General features: G+C 42.6%; 1 protein-coding gene across 8 annotated transcripts in view; it reads left to right on the forward strand.

The window, feature by feature from the left end:
- The window catches only part of CDIN1 (CDAN1 interacting nuclease 1), a 193,853-nt gene that overhangs the window by 30,829 nt on the left and 150,524 nt on the right, over positions 1–12,500 (forward strand). For 6 of the 8 annotated variants that reach the window (XM_085856330.1, XM_085856327.1, XM_085856326.1 and 3 more), the window contains one exon: positions 2,565–2,625. The exons of the other annotated variants lie outside the window; for them this stretch is intronic. In XM_085856330.1, the coding sequence (XP_085712456.1) occupies positions 2,565–2,625 (61 nt within the window). The remainder of the gene's footprint in view (positions 1–2,564; positions 2,626–12,500) is intronic. 8 annotated transcript variants of the gene reach the window in all.

The raw sequence follows: 12,500 nt of genomic DNA on the forward strand, positions 1-12,500 counted from the left end.
GCCACATTTCAAACCTCCCCTCCAAAGCCGGTCGCCGACTGGGAATCCTCCGTCGTGCAAAGTCCTTCCTCAGCCCACCTGAGCTCCTGACCACTTATAAAGCTTTTGTCTGTAGCCTGATGGAGTACTGCTCTCCCCTCTGGGCTGGTGCTCCTGCTTCCCACCTTTCTCGGCTTCACGCTGTCGAAACCAAGGCATTTCTGATCATCGGCATCTCCCGCAATGAGGCTGAGTCTTTGGGCCTCTCACTCAATCACTGCAGGTTGGTTGGTGGTCTTTCTGTCTTCTACCGTGTCCTCTCCAGCCTTGCCCCCCCCTCCCCCGTTCTCTCTGCGATTTGTCCCCACCACATTTCCTCAGGGCGATCAAGGTCAGCCAACAACCCCCTTCTGGTAAAATTACCAAAATTACGAATCACTGCTCACCTTCACTCTTTCATTCCTCTTTTTTCCCGCCTTTGGAATAAACTCCCTCACTCTATTCTTTCCCATTCTTCCCTCCAGGCTTTCAAAACAGCTGTTCACCACCACCTCTTATCATCCCCCATCCAAATCCTCGATCTTTTCTACCCCCGATAATCCACCCAAGCCCACTTCCTTCAAATTCCCTGCTTTCCTTCCTGAAAGTCCCTGTAATGTCCATCTTCTATTCCCCATGTTCCCAGTCCCATCCCTCTCCCATCCACAGATCTCCTAATGTCTCTGGTCCCCACTGTTTTGTCCTTCCCACTCCCTCCCCTCTTGTCTCATGCCCCCTTGATGTGCGTTGTGTGTTCGCTCTCACACGAGCCTCGACAAGGTATACAAAAAAAGAAAAAGAAAAAGTGATTCTTCACCATTGAGAGATCGGGCCAAAAACGATATAGGCTTGCATAGCATGATATTTCAAACATGTATTGATTGGGCCCGGTATGTTATCGTGGATCAGGCATTACGTGGCGGAGGTATGCGCTCTTCCGCGTGCCCTTCTAGTTCCATCATGCAATCACAGCTTCAGTCGAGGTTAAGGAGTGCTGTTCAAACTTCATTGTAGAAGAGAGCAGTCATCTTATTATGGAAGACCATTTAACTGCAGTATTTAAAAGATTTCTGAGACCTATAAAAAATTATTTTCATATCAGCCCACAAGCTCTATTGTCCAAAAATTTACCAGCAGCTAATGTGTAGTCCCTGCAGGTGGAGCCCTCCCTGCATGACACCTCTGCTTGATGGCCATGTTTTGCTATCATTTTGTTTTAACTTCTGTTTTTATTGTTCATGTTGATCTTTTGCAAGCTTCAACTTCGTAAATGTCAGAGGGATGGAAAGTTGAGATGGCAAGCTGTTGCACAAAGACATTACCTCCGGTTCCCAATTGCCACGGCATGGCCATCATTGCCACTACTGTATTTGGATTGGACAATCACCCCTCTTACCCACCAGAGCTTGCTTCTTGCGACTTTCACTCGGTTTATAAATTGAGGAACACTTTTCCATGGAAAGCGGTTTTCCAGTGACAATGAAGCGTATTGTGAATGATTGGTTTATGAAGCATGATAAAAGGTTGTTTTTATTCTTGGATGGGATTAAAGCCTTGCAATTGCACATTGAGGAGACTGAAATGGAACTGAACCTGTAGCTCTCTCATGAGCTTGCTCTTGTAAATAATACTGTTTTATGAATGCCTGACATTGTTCTTCATTACAATCTGTGGGCCTACGGATTAACTTTTCCGTTATCAAAAAAGCTCTGTAATCCAGCTCGGTAATGCATTATGCACAACCAGACTCGGCGGTATAATGGTTGAGCGTCCGCTCTAAGTCTGAGAGGTCAGAGGTTCGAACCCCGGCTGAGTCAGATCAAAGACTTGTGCTGCTTCCTTGTCTGATGCTCAACATTTAAAAAGGATAGAGCATGGACAAGCAACCATAGTGCCGGCTAGTTGATGAGCTTAATGCCCTCCTGTGTTGAAGTTCCTTGTAAGGGAACTTTTTATTTATCCGTATACACTCTGTGCCTGCTTGTCTGCATCATTTTCTGGGGGCACGACTGTGCCGCTGATGCAATGCCCCTTTTCGCAATGCGCTGATACTCATTTCGCCGACCTCGGAAGGATGACGTGCTGAGTCAACCCGCCTGGTGTTAAATCAGCAGCCAACGGGGCTCAAACTCAGGACCCTAGGATCCTAAGCCTGCCGTCCTAGCTGCTCAGCCAACACTAGGTGTATGATTATAATGTACTTATTTTAAGGTTAATTAAAAAAAATATTCAATGTGCATTTTACCTTTCTGAGAGCCTATTTCAAAAAAATCTCCATAACTTCCTAACCGACCTAACATACTAATCTGTAATTGTAATATATCTTTCGTTTCACAAACAATGCTCCATGTGACGACCGTCTCAATGGAGCTTCCAAAATATCACCATTGCTACAGAGACAGAAGTTGTACTTGCAGGTGAAATTTGACTTGCATTACCCCAGGTAGTGAAGTTTGCAGCATACTGCTCACCATCCTCGGTATGCATTGCATTTAATCCTGATGATGTCATTACATTTTGACCATCACTTGTGTGTCTTTGTTTAGATATAAAGATGGGGTGGCGCATGCTCCTGATGATCCAGTTCTTTTACAGCTGGCTCTTGATGTAAGTCCCTGGTGTCTTGTTTCTTGATGTGCTTTCATTACAATTTTTCCAGCTTTTCATGACTCTTCCTGATACTTGTTTGAACACCCACTTCCGGTGCCTTTTACTGTCCCCAAAGATTGCTTTTACCCATTCCTCAAAACTTCTTTTCACTTTTCTTTATTTATTTTATTCATGCGTCACGTGAGACTCATGGTGGAGCTCGTGCATGTAGGATAAAGGCGTTGGGACACATCGGCGTGCTTTTACTGAAATAATGACATTAGGGGACAGCTGACAAATCAAACGATGTAATAGACAAACCACGGCTCATTCCAATATCACTCAAACCTTTGGCTGCACAAAACCAGTCTCTTTAGTTCAGGGTTAGCCCACGCATCTTGGCACTGCGAACAAAGGGATCCTTGCATCATGAGCTAAGTATTCAGATGAGAACACCAAACAGGCCAACAGATATTAATTTCAGACCCAATCGAGCTGCTCACACATCATGATAGGTGCCAGAAAATGAGTTGTTTCCTCTCGCAATATTACCTATTATGGAAAAATTGTAGATCTCATTCCAGGATCACTCAACTCTGCTGCTCTACGAAGCCATCCTTACAACTAGAACACAAGTGCTGGAATTCCTTAATCAACGTTACTTAAATGGACTCCGCCAGCAGCAAACGAGCTAAATTATCTGAAAAATTGTTCGTTATTCTAAACATTATTGCTGAAGACATTAGTAGTTAAGATCAACCAAATTCTCTGCTTGTCAGCAACATCACTGGACTTCATGCATATATATCTAATACTTCAACTTTCCTTTTTTCCTTTCTTCATACTGTATCATTCGTTCTTTTTTTCGCTTTCTATTATGCTGTCCTCTCCTGCCTTTCATCTAAGCTAAGGTGTTTTCACATTACAGGAATAAGAAGCAAAGATGACGTCATGCGCAGTATCCGATGCTTACAATTTGGCTCCGGCACGGCTCGGCGGTTGCACCACGTCTGTTTGAGCAAGGGCTCTTTTATTATGTATGGCGTCGGGTGAAACGGCAGAACAATCTGCGGCTGTAAGTGAGGACCCGGCAAGCATGTCTGTGTCAGCAGGGTCTCCAGCGCGTGGCTGTGCGCAAGATGGGGACATTAACTCGCTGGTTCTGCTGAAAAATTAATGAGGCCAGATGAAAACATAGGGAGGAAAGGCGGCGATATTTTGAGACGCCGGTGGAATTGGTTTTTTGCGTACTTTTGAAAACGCGGTCCGATTGCGCCCATCTTGACACCACCCCCAATAAATGATGATCAACCGAACACTGTGCGGTCGTGTTTCTGTCTCATCGCCATTTTCTGTAGCTCTCGCGTTCACACCTTCTGCCCTTTGAGCTTTTCAGCTAATTTGTTTGGAGGAGGAAGCTCTAAATTTTTATAACAGTTTTGCACATTTCCTTTTTATACCCAAAGCACAATTTTAGTTTCGGTATTAATATTTAATCGTCTTCTAAATTGTAATAACTGGCCATTGTGACGGAGAAACGTATAGGGCAAAAAGAAAATGCGCATCTGATTTGCGAACAAAATTTAGGTTTGTGTTTCTATTACACGAGGACAGGACAACAGATTTTGCATTGTTTCATGTGTGAGAAACTTGTGATATTCTGAAATTGCATTTCATGACAAATTTGATTGGATATGTTATTATCAAGAGACAATTAATATAATTTGTATATTTTCAGTTAAACATTTTTGTCAGCACTACCGAGTTGTGTTGTTTGATGTTTACGCACAATTGTCACCCGATTAATTGACTGCGGTCACACCCTACATTTGCACGAAGGATTCTTACGCTTTATATAAATAACTAGACGACCCGTGAACCCGTTGGGTTCCCGTTGTGACAGCGGTTGATGGAAAAAAAAATAATCATTTCAAGATAAAAAAAAAAAGATAGCTCCAGCGAACTAAACCGCTGAGGTTGTTTGCATTGATCAAATTCTCCCGAAGAGTACTTGACTGAATCGGGAATTGATTTTTTAATAATTTTTGTTGTTGCCCGATTTGAACGAAACTTGATACTGCACGTCGCAGGCGAATGGTGAGTAACGTGGCCCTAAAATTTTGGCCCTATCGTGGACCGTTTTAGCTGTATTTCGGGAACATACATCCATACATACAAGATGAGAGTTTTAGTAATATATAGATAATGTGATTGAAGTAGAAATTTTTGCCAAAATACACGAGAAGAAAAAAGAGACTACATTTAGCAATGCAGAGCCTTGTCAGTATATGTAGATTGCAGTAGATCTGAGAACTGGTGTGGACTCACTCACTCACTCACTCACACAACATCATTACAATAGCTTTCTGTGTTCCTTCAGGAACGATACATTGATAATGGTTCGTATATCGTAAAAGTGAACGTGTCTGATCACGATAATTAATTAATTAAAATGCACAGACACAAAGACAGGCAGACACAGGTTGACGGAACGACGCAAATTATAAAAAGGATTAATCGTCTCTAACTTGCACATGATGCACATTCAATGTATGTATATATATATATATATATCATTTACTTTTTGTCGTTAAATTTAACGTATAAATGTTGCGGTAAAATTGGACAACTTAGAAACATGCATAAAGCTGGTTGGGTGCTCGAGTTGAACTGCAGGCCTTGCAGCATACCTCAAACCATGGGTGCTGCCACAAACACACTCAGGATGGACCCAAATAGCTTTGATGTGATCCACATTCAACATACAAAACCAACTTATGATATTACATTTTATGTAAAAATGTTACGGTTACATTGGACAACTTAATCGAGCAGTTACATTAGTCGAGATGTGCTTAAAAGGCAGCTGATGGGCACAATATTAAACTTGGTTTGCGTGTGGACTTACAGACTCACTGACACACAAACGCACACGCACACGCACACGCACACGCACACGCGCACGCGCACGCGCACGCGCACGCGCACACGCACACACACGCACACACACACGCACACACACGCACACACACGCACACACACGCACACACACGCACACACACGCACGCACACACACGCACACGCACACGCACACGCACACACACGCACACACACGCACACACACGCACACACACACGCACACACACACAGACAGACAGACAGACACACGTACCATCCCTTCCGGAATGGGCGAGGCAAATAAAGTTGTATAATTTAATCAAAAACTACTTTTGATGATCGTATCGAAACAGCACAAACAATTATTTCAACCCTCGCTAGTTGAGGATGATTGAGATCACAAGATTTTTGCTGAGCTTATGTGTTTGTATCTTTGTGCTTCATTGCACCATTCTCTATGACGTCGTTTGAGAGATTCTACCGGGACTCTCAAAAACAGCTTTAAAAATTAAAATACATTGTGTGGTTGTGACCCCACCGCTGGTGAGAATGGGAAGACGACTTACGATCTTCATCAGTGCACGTGGTTTAACCACTGACCCCTGCCTGAAGGAGGGGGTATTGATACCGTATTTTGTTCCCGGCGCGAACCGGTATTACTCGTACACATAAAGAGAATTGGTATCTTTTCGTATGAATTGTGTGATAATTTTCACTGCCAATTAGCATCACTACAGGATGTAGTTTCAGACAGAAGTGATGGTTCAAAAAGATAAGCCAAGAAAGCTACACAAACATACCTCCTGTTCCTTTTTAGAATTGGTGTCCTCATTTCCCTAACCTCGATAGCCATCCCACCAGCAGGGGTCAGTGGTTAAACCACTTGCGTTATATACACAATGGACTTGGATGTAGTAAGAGGCCATTTGGCACATCAAGGCTGTGCTACATCTCCATATTAATTAAATCCAAGTTTATCGACATAAATTTACTCAGGGAGGGGAGGGGGGTGTGAGGGGTGGAGGAGTGAAGATGAGAACAGTGGGGCAAGCAGACATCAATATGGTGATTTTTATAATTTGTAATCACAAATCTATGTTTTTAAAAATTATTAATAACTTTTAATTATTTTTTATTTCATTCAGTCAATTGATTTTATTTATTTATTTAATTTTGCTTAGTTTTGGGGGTTTTGTGGGGGAGGGGTGAACATGGTTGTAAGGTGAGGAATGAAAAAACACAGACAGCACATTCACCTTTTGACGAGACCCTCTCATGGACATCGCATTCACGACACAGGTATATACATGCAATCACCCATCCAAACCTCAGGTACCTATTTTACCTGTCAATGTTGATGTATCCCTCTATTCTAAATGCTTCCAGATACCTGACTAATTCAAATTTAAACCGATCTGCTGTTTCGACTCTCATAACCTTAACAAGGAGATCATTCTATGCATCAACGACTCTCTGAGTGAAAGACCCCTGCCTTACTACCCACTATCTTAACTCGACACTTCTTCTACTTATCCTTCTCCTTCTCCTTCTCCTTCTCCTTCTCCTTCTCCTTCTCCTTCTCCTTCTCCTTCTCCTTCTCCTTCTCCTTCTCCTTCTCCTTCTCCTTCTCCTTCTCCTTCTCCTTCTCCTTCTCCTTCTCCTTCTCCTTCTCCTTCTCCTTCTCTTTCTCCTAAACCTCTTTTGCACTTATTTTGTATACACTCTTCATCATCTTTAACATCTCCACCATATTTCCCCGTACTCACCTCCTTTCTAATGTTAAAAGTCCTGTGTCCTTCAGCCTCTGCTCGTAGCTCTGTCCAGCTAGGCCCAGAATCAATCTAGTCAGTCTACGCTGAACCCTCTCTGTGGTAGCTATGCCCTTGTTCAGATATGGTGGCCAAAACTGCACATGATATTCCAGATGAGTGGTTATTAAATTCCTGCACAGTGTTAACACCACCTCTTTTGATTTATAAATAATCCCCCAACAAGTACAATCTAAATTGGCTCTGCCAGGTGTACAGGCAAGTGAGAAAGTAGTCTCCCCACCTTTACAGGAGGGGGTTCGGGGGAAGGGGGGGGAACATGTGGAAAGGGGAGGATTTCTTTTAGAATATGGGTTCCAGAAGTGGGTACCGTGGGCCGAATGCGGCCCATGAAGTCTATGTGTGCAGGCTTGGTCCTTATCCAGCATTAATAAATTATTCTGATGTTCTTTTGGAAAGAAAAGACTTGGGGCATTGTGGGATGGAAGGAACATTAAACAACAACAACAACTTGGGGGCATTGTTGGTCCATTTTTCACTTCTGCGATGTCATTGCAGCACAGTGCTTCTGCCCATGATGAGCGTCCGTTGGGTCGCACTTTTAGCACCGTGGTTTTATAAAGTTTTAGGAAGCAAAACCATGGAGTCTGCACATATAAATACCTCGTATTGTCGATGAGAAGAGGGAATTTAAGAAAAGTGGATCAATGCTCACTTTGGTGTCCAACAAGGAACAAGGTGGAAAAAGTCATGTACTTGACTTTTAAGCAAAAGAATATCATTGATTAAAATTTTGTGACTTGAGACGAGCAGAGCTCCTACGAGGCATTTGTTTGGCGACGAGCGAAGGCAAAAACTGCAACATTTGCAATAAAGGACTTTTGCAGCTCAATGATGCGTTTTTGAGAAAGTTTCCCAAGAAAGCAAAGTTACTATACAGGCTGGCGAGCCAGAGCGTAGCTCACAAACTAGCGAACAAGTGCAAACCATTTGGTAATCACGGTGAGGTTGATAAACTCACCGTGATCCGGGCAGTTGGGAAATCAGTAAATTGTTTATAAGTTCAGGTTATACCTTGAAATAAAGTATATTTTATAAATACTTACCAGTACATAATATATCCGTGTGTATGTTTGTATGTGTGTGTGCGTATGTGTGTGTGTGCCTTGTTATGTCTGGCTTTCTTTTTGGGACTACGGTTCAGTAATTGGTCTTTATTTTGATTAGCATCATATATACCCTGACAGTTTGTCTCCTTGCTTTGAGGTTGATACAGTTAATGTTGTTTTTATTGCCTGATCCATATCATCGGATTACTCTATTTTTAAAAAAAAAACTTTTGTTTTTTTAACAGAATCAGACTTTGAAAACACAATTGCTGTGCGCGCGATGTCCTTCCCAAACGAGCGGAGAATCGTAGAATGACCGATTTTATATAAATTAACAATTTGCTTGAATTTATACAGGAGGTTTAACAATAAGCGTGGGATTTCTGATCTTTTCTACAACTGGCTTGATCTCTGTTATTTTGACTCGTGCTTCCTCCACGTGTAAACGACGATTACCTTAGACGTTTGAAGCAATGCCAGCTTGTTGTGATGATCGAGTTCATTAAGGGAGCATGAAATGCTCCTCAGGTCCTCGTGACGCGTCCACGACGAACCTGGGTCTGAAGGACCCTCCAAAAATGGCGGAAAGCCCTCGGGCTTTTTTGAAATCTGTGTATAATAACATTTTTTTTTCTCAATATTGCCGGATTTACTGCAGCATTTGATTTGTATTTTTCCCAGATGTTCATTCATAGCTCTTCTTATTGGAAAGCTCTTCTTCTTATTGTTTTAATCACACATACTTGGACTTTGAGATATGCCTTTGGTGTGTGTACCAACTTACTTTTGATTGTGAAAAATGAAAAATCGAACTTCATACATGTTTTTAAAAGACTATCTGTCCAGTTCAATTTTACTTGGTTCCTTAACTTTTATCCAAGCAAAGTAATGAAATTGCCAAAAGTGTATCGAAAGCAACCGAGCCACGCAACCTTGTAATTATAACAATCATACGATATATAATTTGAGAAATGATTGTTTGTTTGACTTCTATGCAATCCTGAACTTCTGGACGGAACGTGTAGAAAACCGGTTGTTCTATACATGCAGGGTGCACGGGTTAGTTTTAAGGGGTTACAAAAACCAACATTCATCGTCTCCAGGGTGCAAGGTTGGGAGAGGATCCCAATTCTCTTTATTTAAATGTGTGTTGTATAATGCGGCCTCCTGAAAGTATTACAAGTCATAACTAGAATGGTACACGGTGGAGTACGTACCGCTGCTCGGCTGAACAGTTTGTTTTCTATCCCACTGATAGGCCGGATCTGCTTCGGGACCTAAACCAAAATCAAATTGGCTTGTTCTTGTCACCTACCCAACTCATCCACCAGGTTTTGTCATAATACGTCCACAATGTTTTGAGATATCTTGCTAAATATCATTCCCCCCCCCCCTCCTATCACTTAAAATATTCTAGTAGATCCAGATCTTTCCCCAGACCCAATTGATTAGTCCTTGTCACACACCCAATATGTCCACCAACTTTCATCCGAATCCATCCACAACTTTTTGAGGTATCCTACTAAATGTCGTTTTTGGCCCTGTCTTTCAATGGTGAAGAATCACTTTAAAAATTTCGCATCTGGATCCGGATTCGGATCTTCGACAAAATATAATTATTCCATCCTGTCACGTACTCAACCTCTCCACAAAATTTCGTGCAAATCCGCCAACAACTTTTTGAGATATTTTGTTCACAAACAAACAAACAAACAAAAACAGACAGACAGGGGTAAAAACATAACCTCCATCCAGCTTCAATAGCGGAGGTAATAACAATTGTCTGCAGCGAATAACGATAGTTAAGGGACGCTATTTCTACGTGGGAGATGACACATTTTCAGCACCGGCGGTGACGTTATGTCCTTCGGGCCACCGTCGTCAGAGGAAGGGATTTGGGGGTTGGGGGGGGTGAGAAAATGGAGCAAAATTTACCATGTCACCACGTGCTAACTTATTTATCCTCTTTGGTATCCCTGTCTTTCCTTGCCTGACCCTTGCTGGTTCAGATGGGGAAGACAGCTCACCTGATACCTTAACCATGCTGACTTTTCTACAGCTCACAACACCGCATCCCTACAGCATACAATAACAGGACGACATGACCTAAATGTGAAATCTTTATTACAGTTAAAAATGAACTGATTATACGAGCTCACGATCCATGATCTTACACTTTTATAACTACCTCGTAACACACACACACACACACACACACACACACACACACACACACACACACACACACACACACACACACACACACTGGACAAAAAATGGAAACACCTGGGTAAATGAGAGACACTAATTATATTGAAAGCAACGGCTTCCACACAGGTGTGCCCCATGTGTTAATTAACCATATAATGTCCTCACATGCTCTGAGTCATGTAAAAGATGCTGCACAGGCCTGGTTGCCTATAATTATGGCTCGCATGGCTGCAAGAGGAGATCTCAATGACTCAAGGTCTCCTCAAAGAGGAGTGATTATTGTGGCACGTTTGGCAGGAGCTTCGGTGACAAAAACCGCTCAACTTGCTGATGTCGAAGGTGATGTCGGCATGGAACTCTGAGCGAAAGACATCATCAACAAAGGGCAACAGTGGGTGGAAGCACATAAACCAGGATCTTTATATCCGTGCATCAATTGGAAGTGCAAGGCAAAGCAGGTGAGTAACTGCCAGATCAATTGACCGTAAATTTCAACCTGGTGTGCAAGCTGCCAGTTTCATCAAAAACGTTCTGCTGAGAACTCCACAGAGCAGGATAGTCGTGTGCAGTGCACAAACTGCTCATCACGCTTGGCAATGCACGTTTGCGAGTCCAGTGCTTTAAAGAGTGTAGACAATGGACAACCGAGCAGTGGAGAAATGTGATATGGTCAGATTACTCATCCTCCACCATGTTCTCAACAAACGGAAGAGTGCACTTTTGGCACCAACTGAAAGAACTCAACAACCCTGAGTGCTTGGTTCCAACAGTGAAGGGTTCTGGTGATAATGTGGGTGAATTTTCCTGGCATGTTTTGGGTGTGGTCATTCCCTCAGAGGGCAAGGTTGATGCCGATCACAACTTCATGGTACTGAGTGATTATCTTCACCCCATGTTGCAGCATTTCTTTCCTGCCAGGATGTGTGTCTTCTAGGATGACAATGCCCCCATCCACAGAGCACGTGTTGTCGCCTCATGGTTTGATGAGCGTAACACTGATGTTATCCCGATATCATGGCTTTCTCAGTCACCGGATCTGAACCCAATCCAGCATTTATGGGATATTCTGAAACGATGCCTGAGACAGCGTTTTCCACCTCCATCAAACAAGTGTGAGTTGATTGACTTTTTCGGGGAAGAATGGTGCCGCAACCCTCCTGCAGAATCCCAGATTCTGGTGGACTCTATGCCAAGCCTTATGAAATGACTTTACATTGGTGCTTCCATTTCTTTTTTGTCCACTACCTGTGTGTATATGTGTAATATGTATATACTGTCTACACTCTCGCTGATTCGCGAATAAGCAATAAAACCGGTGTGATCGCTGATCGGGGCACGTAGCATTGGAGTTCTCATACATGTACTACTTGTGAATGTCTGCAGTTGTGGAGGAACCCAGGTAGAGTTTGAATCAGCCAAGGGCTTACCTTGTGTATCCTTTTCTTGATCGTTTCATGCAGCTTCTTTTGTTGAGAATGGCAGAGGGTTTATTAATCTTAAATCCCAGCTGCAGATGGGGATAAATGATTGTCAGAACTTATTGGTTGTCTCCTCTGATAACTTATGAGAGATGTCTTTGCACCTTTGATATACGTAATATATATATATACACATATGTATATGTATACATTTGTACACATGAATTACCAGGACAAGTAAACATGATATTTCAGAAGTCAAACCTGAGGTCCCTTCATCAGATTTATGATGGCAACCCTGACTGTTAACCTGAACTCGTAATGACCCATCAGACTTTGAGTTACCCATTGGCTTGACTCTCACGGCAACTTTGGGCAGACAGCAAAATGCTTCCAATGAAGTGGCACTGCCACTGAATATCCCATAATATTATGAAGTCTCAACCAGTGTAATTCTCACTGAGGCAATGCAACACGTTGTTCTCTTG

The sequence above is a fragment of the Eptatretus burgeri genome, chromosome 15 (assembly GCF_056783735.1).
Source record: "Eptatretus burgeri isolate ZD-2024b chromosome 15, Ebu_testis_v1, whole genome shotgun sequence".
Lineage (NCBI taxonomy): Eukaryota > Metazoa > Chordata > Myxini > Myxiniformes > Myxinidae > Eptatretus > Eptatretus burgeri.